The sequence below is a fragment of the Bufo gargarizans genome, chromosome 1, assembly GCF_014858855.1.
Source record: "Bufo gargarizans isolate SCDJY-AF-19 chromosome 1, ASM1485885v1, whole genome shotgun sequence".
Taxonomy (NCBI): domain Eukaryota; kingdom Metazoa; phylum Chordata; class Amphibia; order Anura; family Bufonidae; genus Bufo; species Bufo gargarizans.
In genome coordinates, this window is record NC_058080.1 from 604,904,727 (window position 1) to 604,918,404 (window position 13,678).

The 13,678-nt window shown below is 38.3% G+C and overlaps 1 protein-coding gene across 3 annotated transcripts in view; it reads right to left on the bottom strand.

Annotated features, from left to right (window-relative positions):
- LOC122924616 (synuclein alpha interacting protein) overlaps positions 1 to 13,678 on the bottom strand; it is a 231,610-nt gene that overhangs the window by 40,127 nt on the left and 177,805 nt on the right. For all 3 annotated transcript variants that reach the window (XM_044275887.1, XM_044275889.1, XM_044275888.1), the window contains exons 7-8: positions 12,570 to 12,683; positions 9,091 to 9,216 (exon numbers count right to left, since the gene is read on the bottom strand). In XM_044275887.1, coding sequence (XP_044131822.1) covers positions 9,091 to 9,216; positions 12,570 to 12,683 — 240 coding nt within the window. The remainder of the gene's footprint in view (positions 1 to 9,090; positions 9,217 to 12,569; positions 12,684 to 13,678) is intronic.

The window sequence follows — 13,678 nt, forward strand, 5'->3', positions numbered from 1 at the left end:
AGAGATAGATTTTATTGAATTACCCACTGGCTATGTTAAAATTTTAATTACACAAAATTACAAAAGTATTCAGATCCAAGTGTTGGTTAGAAAAATGTAGAAATCTTTTAGTGGAGCAACCTTTAAAGCGGTTGGCCACTTGCTGGCTACATGTAACCAATGTGTATGTAAGATGACTATATTGCACTATTATAGTTTTTGTTGATCTTCTGTTTGCCATTTGCTATAGTTCATAAGCCATTCTTCTGTTCGGTCCCCATAGAGGTCCTGTCTATAAGATGGCCGCTGATGCAGGGTCTTGTGACCAGACACACCACTCAGTCTCCTCCATTCAAACATACCGCACCTGCACTAAACTTCCAACAGTGCAGATGGCAAGTGCAGTGTATTTGAATGGAAGAAACAGTACACGTGCCCAGTGATTTGCAGCCACTTTATGGATAAGACCTCTGTGTTGAAAGCACAAAGTACTTGGCACAAAAGGGGGCATACCTTATGGAATATAGAAAATGGCACAAAGTTTCAACAATGACTAAATTAGTAAGTGCCATATAGTCATCTTAGAAACACAGCCAACAGCACTAACCAGAAAGTGGCCAAACCCTCAAAAGATTTATAGAAGCTTTGATCTTAGAAAAATCTTTCTATTCTGACCACATGGATTGACTAAAAGTGAAGAAACATTCACAGCTCATCAGAGACGTGATGCTTCAAACATACAGCCAACGATGGCACTAAAACAGTATATTCTTTCATAAAAAATTATAAAAAATTAATAAGCAATTATGCTGTCAAAGGAGAGTATCTGCTATCTAAGCTGGTTTTGCATGAAAACATCAGTTTATGATATTTGGCACTAGACATAAAGCATCTGAAATGTTGGCTTTTCCATTTTATATGAATGTATATTCTAGAGGACAGCTAATGTTTTAGACATTGCCAAAGCTTGACTCATTAAATTCAGACAACCTTTTGGCACTGGCTTTGGTACACACTCAAGTATTACGGCTTTTGATATGTTTTCAATTACAGAACAGAGAAGAAAGAAATATTGTAGGTACTCTTCTTAACCAGTCTCAGTACATAGGTGCTTCTTTTTTTACCAGAAGCTCCCATGTCTCTGTTCTCCATTGTCTGAAACAGGCTTCATAAAGTGTATTGAGAGAAAATTCAATTTGAAAAGTAGCATGTTGAATATACTTAAATTCAGAGCTTCCAAACCCAGTGTAAATTGCCCAAAACTGAGTAAAAGTATTGACTCATGGACCCATTATTACCCAAAAACAACACCAGCATTTTAATTTAATTATTATTATTTTTTCTCTCATCTTCTGCATTCAGGTTCTAAGTTGATAATATAATATTGTTTAACACTCATAGTAATAAGAACGTGTGGAGATACATCCTGAAATATTTTCTACTTATTATTCCTTTCTATAATTTTAACTATTAAAGAAATACAGTTTAAAAAATTGAATTTAAATTTATCCCATGATTAATGAAAAAAAAAGAAAAGCAGACAACTATTGGCCATTTATGGCATGTCGTATTGCTATGTCATAAATATCCAGATGGGACAACCTCTTTAAAGCATGAAGCCCCTTTAAAATAGGACCACTAAATCAGAAGCCCCTTTAAATTAAGTCCTTTGCTCTTCAAAGAGGTTTTGCTACATCTGGTCACCAACAACAAATCACAGAATTATTTTGCAAACTTCTGCACAACATAACAGGCAACTGACTTACGTAAATATGTTCCAGACATTGACCTAGTATGGACTTTTGACTTCTTTGGCCTATTAAATATGTTCTTGTGTACTGACCTAGTAAAGATGCCCTAGTACAGGGATGGCCAACCTGTGGCTCTCCAGCTGTTGTAAAACTACAACTCCCACCATGCCCTGCTGTAGGCTGCTAGCTGTAGGCAGTCTGGGCATGCTGGGAGTTGTAGTTTTGCAACAGCTGGAGAGCCTCAGGTTGGCCATCCCTGCCCTAGTACAATGATCTACAAAGAAAATTCTAGTAAACTGATTACGAACTCATTATACTATAACATTGTTATGAAAAGATGTTCTGGTACAATGGCTTCTAAGTATGTTCTAGTATAACACATTTTTAAAGATGTTCCAGCATAATGACCTCCTAAATATGTTCTAATATCATGAGTTCAGAAATATGTTCTAGTATAATATATATATATATGGATGGTTGGTGGGCACTAAGCTATCTGGGACTGAATGGATTGACAAATGGTCAGTTGTATAGAAACTATATATATATATATATATATATATATATATATATGTGACTTTATTCACAAATGGTATAATACATAAAACATACAGAATAGAGACATAGTATGTGGATATCGGTTGAATCCCACTGGTGGACTGCCGGGTGTAAACAAACTATCCACCTAATATACCTCTAGAAGGGATATCTCTCAAATGTGTTGAGATATATTACAATGCGTCCTCAGAACATATAAACAAACAATAGTTGATCAACTTAGAGATATAAAATATAAAATTGTTATAAAAGATAAAATACAAAAACATGCTGCATAAATTGATTCCAATTGAGATGTAGTGTCTCTATGGTTCAATATGACGTTCCAATAGTAATATCGTGGTTATTATGCAGAATTGCAATATATATTGCGCAGTTTAGAGCGTATTGGATGTCCATCAGATGTTTCTATAGTTTGTTGTAGCCATTCAATGTCAATTGCGCAAATCTTATATGTGGAACCGCAGTATATATTGCAAAAGTATGGATGGCATGTTAAAAGTCTGTTTGTTATTGTATTTATTAGTGTTGCTATATTGGTACACTAAATGAGTTAGTTGTTCTTAATAATGATATAGGAGCATTATTTTTTAGCTGGACGGTTCTATTACAATATGTGTCAATAATGCTGCCATAGTATTCAGTTGAAACTCTTATATTACAGTATGTTACCGATCTTGTAGATGCAGCTTGTCTTACCGCAGCATTGCCGTGTAGCGCCGCTTGTGGCTCTCTGTGTCTGCTTATAGTTGGCGTCCCATGTGATCAGGAGGGCGTAGCGCTATTAGGCCATAATATCCGGTCTGCGGGTGTTAGGTAATGCGGTATCAATCGCTTGTACGTTGTTATAGATGATTCAAAGAAAAAAGCACAATGTCTTGCCAAATTGAAAGATGCAATTTAATTGGAACAATTTTCATTTCACTGCTATCCACGGACACGTTTCGGACATAAGTGCTCCTTCCTCAGTGGTCAGCAGTGAATGGTTGGATGGGGCTTTTTAAAGGGTGATTGATCTTTAGAAGGAGGTAACCTTTAAAGGATAGGTGGCCTTAAAAAGGTGGACTGGATTAGACAGATTGCATAGGTGTATCATAATACCGTCTCTTATATGTCCAATTCAGACCATCCACGACAACAATACAATCTTACTTATGATTTTATCCACATAATATAAAAAAAAACACCCCAAAAAATAGAAAATTGTCTAATAACCATATATGTAAACTATATATATATATATTTAAGCCAAAGTGGAAGATACTTATCTAAAACCGCATCAGCATGCACGCTGCGTTAAAGATGCGTTTTAATTGGCATTATCAGTATGTATATATATAGATTACATGCAATACGTCCCCTATAAATTTAGGGGCTATATATCATAAAAAAACTTTGATATAAAAATGATATGATAAAAAAATAATTTAAAGGATGCAAAGGAATTGTATGACTGTGGAAGGGAACTAAAATAAAGAGGAATAATTGATCTAGAAACGCAGGAGCGTTTTTTATGCGTTTGCTGTGCGTTTCTTGTCATAACTCCCTTCCACAACCATGTATAGTGGGGGGATGGACCTATTTATATAGTAATTATGTTTCTTCTATATTGGTATTATTATGTGTTCGTTAAGTATTTTTATTCCACTATTCTTTTTCAGACGGAGGTCAGATATTGAAGAAGATGGGGGCCAGAAAGGAGGGGAGATTGAGGTGCTGGTAGACAGCTGGACCTCGATGTCCCGTCCCGGATTGGCATCCGTCCCAGGTCTACATGAACCCAAATAATTCAATTTCTGCATTCAGGCCTGCGGGATCAAGGTATTAAAATCAAAAATTATTTTTGATTCCATTCTTGACATGTTGGCGATATGATTCCCCCTCTCAATGGTCTTCTAATTTTTTCAAGAGCTGTGTATTTCAATGTAGAAGGATCACCTTTGTGGTAATCTTTAAAATGCTTAGAGACGGAATGTAATTCAAAAACCCTTCTTAATATTAGCAATATGTTCTACTATTCTTCTTTTAAGGGGTCTTTTCGTTCTGCCGACATATTGTTTATGGCACGGACACTCTAATAAATAGATTACATCTATTGAATCGCAAGTAAGACTATCTTTTATTTCAAAACTGAATACATTTTGTGTTGATTGTTTTTTGGTAGTTTTCTTTGGGAAGGTGGTGGTTTTACAATTCAGGCATCTGCTGCATCTATAAAAGCCCTTCAATGTTAACCAATTTGATGTGGTTACAGTTACCTTGCTTTTATTGTAGGTGCTACTTTTATGCCTAAATTCTTTGCTTTGGTGTATGTTATTTGTGGGATGTTTGTTGATATGGATCCTAAGATAAAATATGAGACGCTACAAATCCAGTCCACCTTTTTAAGGCCACCTGTTCTTTAAAGGTTACCTCCTTCTAAAGATTGATCACCCTTTAAAAATCTGCATCCAACCATTTACTGCTGACCACTGAGGAAGGAGCACTTAGCTCCGAAACGAGTCCGGTGTATAGCAGTGAAATGAAACGTGTTCCAATGAATTTCCATCTTTAAATTTGGCAAGACATCGTGCTTTTTTCTTTGAATCATCCATAACAACATACAAGCGATTGATTCCACATTACCGAACACTCGCAGCCTGGCTCTTATGGCCCAATAGCGCTATGCCATTCCAATCACGTGGGACGCCAACGATAAGCGGACACAGAGAGCCACAAACGGCGCTACACGGCCATGCTGCGGTAAGACAAGCTGCCTCTACAAGATCGGTAACGTACTGTAATATAGGAGTTTCAACTGACAAGTGAATGAATACTATGGCAGCATGAACAATTGACACATATTGTAATAGAACCGTTCAGCTCAAAACTAATGCTCCTACATGATTATTAAGAAAAACTATTAATTATAAATATATATATATATATATAATTATATTAATTCATTTAGTGCAATATAGCAACACTAATAAATACAATAACATACGGACTTTTAACGTGCCATTCATACTTTTGCAATATATACTGCGGTTCCACACATAAGATTTGCGCAATCAACATTGAATGGCTACAACGAACTATAGAAACATCTGATGGACATCCAATACACTCTTAACTGCGCAATATACAATTCTGCATGCTTACCACGATATTATTATTGGAACGTCATATTGAACCATAGAGACACTACATCTCAATTGGAATCAATTTATGCAGCATTTTTTTGTATTTTATCTTTTATAACAATTTAATATTTTATATCTCTAAGTTGAAACTATTGTTTGTTTATATGTTCTGAGGACGCATTGTAATATATCTCAACACATTTGAGAGATATCCCTTCTAGAGGTATATTAGGTGGATAGTTTGTTTAAACCCGGCAGTCCACCAGTGGGATTCAACCGATATCCACATACTATGTCTCTATTCTGTATGTTTTATGTAATATACCATTTGTGAATAAAGTCACATATATATATATATATATATATATATATATATATATATTGTTTCTATACAACTGACCATTTGTCAATCCATTCAGTCCCAGATAGCTTAGTGCTCCCCAACCATCTATATATATGTACAGTACAGACCAAAGGTTTGGACACACCTTCTCATTCAAAGAGTTTTCTTTATTTTCATGACTATGAAAATTGTAGATTCACACTGAAGGCATAAAAACTATGAATTAACACATGTGGAATTATATACATAACAAAAAATTGTGAAACAACTGAAAATATGTCATATTCTAGGTTCTTCAAAGTAGCCACCTTTTGCTTTGATTACTGCTTTGCACACTCTTGGCATTCTCTTGATGAGCTTTAAGAGGTAGTCATCTGAAATAGTTTTCACTTCACAGGTGTGCCCTTTCAGGTTTAATAAGTGGGATTTCTTGCCTTATAAATGGGGTTGGTACACAGCTGATAGTCCTACTGAATAGACTGTTAGAATTCGTATTATGGCAAGAAAAAAGCAGCTAAGTAAAGAAAAACGAGTGGCCATCATTACTTTAAGAAATGAAGGTCAGTCAGTCCGAAATATTGGGAAAACTTTGAAAGTGTCCCCAAGTGCAGTCACAAAAACCATCAAGCGCTACAAAGAAACTGGCTTACATGCGGACCGCCCCAGGAAAGGAAGACAAAGAGTCACCTCTGCTGCAGAGGATAAGTTCATCCGAGTCACCAGCCTCAGAAATCGCAGGTTAACAGCAGCTCAGATTAGAGACCAGGTCAATGCCACACAGAGTTCTAGCAGCAGACACATCTCTAGAACAACTGTTAAGAGGAGACTGTGTGAATCAGGCCTTCATGGTAGAATATCTGCTAGGAAACCACTGCTAAGGACAGGCAACAAGCAGAAGAGACTTGTTTGGGCTAAAGAACACAAGGAATGGACATTAGACCAGTGGAAATCTGTGCTTTCTGATGAGTCCAAATTTGAGATCTTTGGTTCCAACCACCGTGTCTTTGTGCGACGCATAAAAGGTGAACGGATGGACTCTACATGCCTGGTTCTCACCGTGAAGCATGGAGGAGGAGGTGTTATGGTGTGGGGGTGCTTTGCTGGTGACACTGTTGGGAATTTATTCAAAATCGAAGGCATACTGAACCAGCATGGCTACCACAGCATCTTGCAGCGGCATGCAATTCCATCCGGTTTGTGTTTAGTTGGACCATCATTTATTTTTCAACAGGACAATGACCCCAAGCACACCTCCAGGCTGTGTAAGGGCTATTTGACCATGAAGTAGAGTGATGCGGTGCTGCGCCAGATGACCTGGCCTCCACAGTCCCCGGACCTGAACCCAATCGAGATGGTTTGGGGTGAGCTGAACCGCAGAGTGAAGGCAAAAGGGCCAACAAGTGCTAAGCATCTCTGGGAACTCCTTCAAGTATGTTGGGAGACCATTTCAGGTGACTACCTCTTGAAGCTCATGAAGAGAATGCCAAGAGTGTGCAAAGCGGTAATCAAAGCAAAAGGTGGCTACTTTGAAGAACCTAGAATATGACATATTTTCAGTTGTTTTACACGTTTTTGTTATGTATATAATTCCACATGTGTTAATTCATAGTTTTGATGCCTTCAGTGTGAATCTACAATTTTCATAGTCATGAAAATAAAGAAAACTCTTTGAATGAAGGTGTGTCCAAACTTTTGGTCTGTACTGTATATACTGTATTTCTACTTTATAGTGACATTGGGTGTGTTGTGGGGCGAGCACCGACCTTTAGTTTTTTCAAATTGGTAGCGCTACTATTTTTAATTTCCTATTGCGTGTTCTAGTATAATGATTTTATAAAGATGTTCCAGTAGAATGACTTCTAAAGATGTTCTAGTATAATGACTTCATAAATATGTTCTAGCATAAAGACTTTGTAAAAATGTTCCAGTATAATGAATTTGTAAAGATGTTCTTGTATAATGATGCTGTAAAGATGTTCTAGTTTAATGACTTTGTAAAGAAGTTCTAGTTTAATGACTCTGTAAAGATGTTCTAGTATAGTGACTTAGTAAAGTTGTTCCAGTATAATGATTTTGTGAAGATGTTCCAGTATAATGACTTCTAAAGAGGTTCTTGTATAATGACATTGTAAAGATGTCATAATACTGGAACATCTATAATCTACTAAAATGACTTTGTAAGATGTTACAGTATAATAACTTTTATAGAGGTTTTAGTATAATAAATTCAAAAAGAGGTTCTTGTATAATGACTTCTAAAGATGTTCCAGTATAATGACTTCTAAAGAGGTTCTAGTATAGTGAATTCATAAAGAGGTTCTAGTATAATGACTTCTAAAGATGTTACAATATAATAAATTTGTAAAGATGTTCCAGTATAATGACTTTGTAAAGATGTTCTAGTTTAATGATTTTGTAAAGATATTTTAGTAGAATGACTTTGTAAAGATGTTCCAGTATAATGACTTTGTGAAGATGTTCCAGTATAATGACATTGTAAAGATGTCATCATACTGGAACATCTATAATCTACTAGGATGACTTTGTAAAGATATTCCAGTATAATAACTTCTAAAGAGGTTTAATCACTTTGTAAAGATGCTCTAGTATAATGACTTTGTAAATTCGTAAGCAGGTTCTAGTGCATTGACACCGTAAAGATGTTTTAGATCCCTGTCAATAATGTTCTAGAGCACTGTAACTAGTAAATATAGTACATTCCACATTATTAACCTATTAAAAAAGTTCTAGTACATTACCTAGTAGGAATGGTATACTAAATCGACTTGGTAAAAATGTTCTAGCACACTGACCTATGACAGATGTTCTGAATTTCTAAAGATGTGCTATTTGGAACTGTATCGTATTAAGGCCAAGTTTTCGCTGTTTAGGTGCATTTTTTCTTTCTATTCAAGCAATAAAGAAACAATGGAGCCTAAAGGAAGGAACAGTAGAATCCAAAGCTTTATGCTTCACTTGTTTTGACTATACAAAAAAAATAATTTAATTAAGTGCAAAGTAGTCACAACCTTAGGGTACAGCCACACGGTCAGGTTTCCTGATCACAGTCTTGGAAGCCAAAACCCGGAAAGCAATAAAAAAAAAGAGTAAAAGTCTTATCTGTTCTTTAGACTTTCTCTCCTTTTATGATCTACTTCTGATTTTACCTTCTAAAACTACATCAGGAAACTTGCCTGTGCAGCTGTACCCTTACAATGACACAATACCGCATACTGAATATTTCATCATTTACACACAAATCAAAGTCACAGGACAAAGCTTCAAACGGTAAAAAGTTATATTTTAGTAACAGCCATATTGTGACACTTCTTACCTGCACACAGCCCAGATATCCATTCTGAGATGCTATATTAACTGCGCTGTTCCCACATTTGTCCGTTTCATCCAAGGAAATCCCTTGCTCTTGCATAAATTGAAGAAGCCACAGAAGTATTTTTTCCTATGTAAGAATTTATGAAAAGCGATTCTCAGTTAATAGAACCCATTTCAAGAGCAATGCTATGAAACAGAGGTTACTAAAACCTAGGCATATTGGCAGAAGGAACGAGCCAATGTTTTATGAAGCCACTTAACAACCGTTAGCCATTAAATATTCTGCATTTCATATCCCCTCTGGTAGATGCATCACACTGCAGTAAAGTTGGAATGGCTTCTGCAGACAATGTCATACATTGCTGAGCTCTCGCAAAAGGAAACAGGCTTTTGTCATGTGAGAATGATGGCCTTACACCTCGGGTGTCAGCTGCAAAGTCAGACACACTGCAAATCTGCAGGTCTCATTGCACTTCATATTCTACATTGTTCTCTGCTTCAGCCTTTATTCATAGAGTTTTTGGTGCAGTTTTTAAAGTGATCCTCTGGTTCAAGAAAGAAAATATCACATTAACTGGTGAATGAACAGAACATTTACATGCATGGGCGGACTGGGAACTTAAAGTGGTCCTGGAAAAAATACTTAAAGTGGCCCCGTTTGGTAGTTGGGTCCAAATTTATGGAAGGCAGGGCCAGCAATACCATATTGTGGCACATCATACCTCCCCAACTGAGCCAAATACCACAGTCCATCACAAAATACTGCCAGCAGCACAAAATACATCCCCAAAAACTTCCACTGGCCGGCCCCCTGGGCATTGGCCCACCAGGAAATTCCCCTGTTAGCTCCATGGCCAATCCGCCCCTGTTTACATGATGCCATGCTTTTCATCTTTTAAGCTGTAGATCCACCAGTTCTTGGGCTCCTATACTGCATTCCAACATGGCCACCCCTCTTCTAAGACTATCTGATGGCAGATCTGCAGCTGAAATGATGGAAAGGCGGTCACCAGGTAAGTGCTCTGTTTGTTCTGCAGTTCATGTGAATTTTGTTTCTTGAATTGGAGGGTCATTTTAAGTAAAACACAAGAGTGGATTAAAAAAAGATATGTTTGAAGGGCATTTGTCAGCAGATTTGTACCTATGAAACTGGCTGACCTGTTACATGTGCTCTTGGCAGCTGAAGGCATCTGTGTTGGTCCCATGTTCATATGAGCCCGCATTGCTGAGAAAAATGATGTTGCAATATATGCAAATGATCCTCTAGGAGCAATGGAGGCGTGGCTGTTACACCTAGAGGCTCTGCTCTCCAGGCAGTTTTTACTGTCTGGTCCTGTCAATCAATGTGCAGAGAGTGCAGCAGCTGCAGAGAGAGCAGAGACTCTAGCAGGAACGGAAAGGTACCGTAAATGGTAAATTAAGAGTGCGTACAAAAATATGGCATTATAAAGCGGCTCTGGATCTACAGTTACAGTGTGCCCCTGTCTATCCCAACGTCTTCCTGGCAAGTGTACAGTATGTTTACCCAGGTCAATTTGGGACCCCCAGGTCCAATGGGCCCTTGTATCATTTAAAATGAAACAAAGGACTAGCTCTGCCATTTCATAAAGGGAGTTTAAATAATATATACAGCATTGAGGCAGATAGCTAAGGATATTTATGTGAGATCATGAAGATCAATTGATTAAAAAGGCGCTAAAATAAATCCTGCAACGTCTAAATAATTGCCCCTACCTTCTGATGCCCCTGTAGCTGAGGAATTTGAAGTTTGTGAAGTCAATTAAAACTTGCCCTTTAAACTAAGTATATATCACTTAGTTAATGACAGCAAGATATGTAAGCCGTCACTGCTGGGCGTTCAAGGCTGTGACTATGCACAAAGGAGGAATTCCATTATTCATTCAGACTAATCCAGTCCAGCAGCTTAGCGTCATTATTCAGTCTCACCAGGAGAATATGAAGTGTGTGTAACATTCAAAGCACTGACTGAATGTATAGCAAAAGATTTCACATCATACTGCGTTCCTATACCATTTTCACCACTTCAACAAAAATTCCTGCATTTCTTCAGTTGATGCTGTCAAAGTCTATATTATCAGAGAGTCAGAGATACAATAAGGCTTCGTTCACATCAGCGATCAGCCTTTCCGTTCTCCTACTCCATTATAGAGGCAGGAAAAACGGAAAGGACGGATTTGGCACATAACTGAGCCAAACGGAGCCTATGGACCACATAGACCCCCATAGACTATAATAGGGTCCGTTAGGTTTACGCTCAGAAGATGATTTTGGAGCAGAGACAAAAGTAGTGCATGCAGGATTTTTATCTCTGCTTCAAAAATCTTGCTCTGGGCAGAAACCTAACTGACCCCATTATAGTCTATGGGGGTCTATGGGGTACGTAGGCTCCATTCAGCTCAGTTATGTGCCGAATCCGTCCTTTCCGGAAAGGCTAACAGATGCACTCGAACTGTTTTCTGCACCTAGCACCTTCTCGTGGACAATACTGCTTTCTGCATCAGTAACTAGTAGAGATCTGGGAACGTATCAGTTCTATGTAAAATTTCTGACGCAGTCTGTCTTTTACAGTCATAAGGATGCATTTGTAGAATGAATATTATGTACTTATGATTTGCTTAGGCCAGTATACAGTATAGCTTATTGATTTGCTCATTGTGATGAATGAACTACAAATAAAGCAAAACAACTTAGGCTACTTTCACACTTGCGGTAGTCTTTTCCGGCTACCGCAAGTCCACCGTGCTGCCGAAAGTCCGCTATGGCCCCATTCACTATAATGTGGGCAGGCCGGAGGTCCGGCCGCAGCACGGCAAACATGCAGAGAGGAGACCGGACAAAAACTACAACACGCTGTACATAATTGTCCACAATTTTTAAACAGATAGGCCATCAATATCAGATCGGCAGCGGTCCGCCACCTTACACCCACTTCTGATCAGCTGTTCACTTGTAGCTCTGGTGCTGGAATTTGGCACAGGAACTATACAGCTCCATCCATTATGCAGTGGATAGACCTGGAAACCTCAGCGCGCCTCACATTGAAGTGAATGGGAACAATGCTGCAGTTACCACTAGTGATGAGCAAAGTGAGCTTTGGATGCTACATCTGAAGGCGCTTTGTTCAAAACGTCATATTAATACTGTATGGAGATCCGTCTCCATACAGTATTAGTATTAAAATGGGCTCCGATGAGCCGAAGTTAGTTATTCGAGAAGACGCGCGAGCTTCGGATGAAAAACTACTTTAAAACTTGAAACCGAACTCGGCTTCGGTTCCAAGGTAAAAGTCGGAACCGAAGCCAAGTTCGGTTACAAGTTTGAAAGTGGTTTCCTATCCGAAACCCACTTCGCTCATCACTAGTAACCACCCCCGCCAGAAAATATAGGCCATCAATATCAAAATCCTGGACAACCGCCTTACAGGAAGACCATTAGACTCTTTATATTACATTAACATACCTGACCATAGCTGGCTGCATAATGGATAAGGCTAGGATGATCCTTCGAACAACTTAGCTCAGCAATGGCTTCAGTTTCACTAACCATCCACCGAACACACTCGAGCTGACCCATCTAAATAAAGAAAAATGAAATGCTATTAAATTTTGAAATATCACTAAATGCCATTATGTACAGATGTTTCTCAGAATACTAAAGCAATACATTGTTACGACATAATAGCAAAACCCTCAAAAGGCTGCAATTCCCATGACATATATGCCGCATACAATATAAACAACTACCAACAGAGTATCACGGAATCATGTCATGATCTGCAGATGTGTCTACTCTTAAAGGGGATACCCTGATTAATGTAAAAAAGTGAAAATCAGACATAATGTAGTACATGGCAATCTCTTTCTAACGAAGCTAGAACCAGCCCTGTACCTCACATGGATCCAGAGATCTCCCCATTCATTGCTCCGCTAGATTTCTATCAAGCTGACAGCTCAAGGGGAGTGTCTTTTCTGCTGCAGCTAAGGGAGCGTGTCCATGCTCTCCCTATCACAGCTCAGGGGAGTGTCTTTTCTGCTGCAGCTAAGGGGGCGTGTCCATTCTCTCCCTATCACAGCTTGGCGGGGGATGTGTCTTCTCTGCTGCAGCTAAGGGGGTGTGTCTTTTCTGCTCAAGATCTCTCCCTGTCACAGCTCAGGAGGCAACTGAAGGATGAAATTGAGATATACAGATATCTTTATTGAATAACTCAGTGGCTACACAAAATTGGTAATTGCATGCAATTACAAAAGTATTCAGATCCTGGTGCTGGTTTGAAAACTGTAGAATATTTTTCAAGGTACAACCCCTTTAACTTTCAGTAGATTTTGTAAAGGGTACCAATTTCCTGTGAAACAAATAATTATGATGACATGCTAGCAAAACCCTCAAATGGAGTGTGGCAAAATGGAAGACTGTTCTGTGGTCAGACGAGTCACGATTCGAAGTTCTTTTTGGAAATCTGGGACGCCATGTCATCCGGACCAAAGAGGACAAGGACAACCCAAATTGTTATCAACGCTCAGTTCAGAAGCCTGCATCTCTGATGGTATGGGGTTGCATGAGTGCGTGTG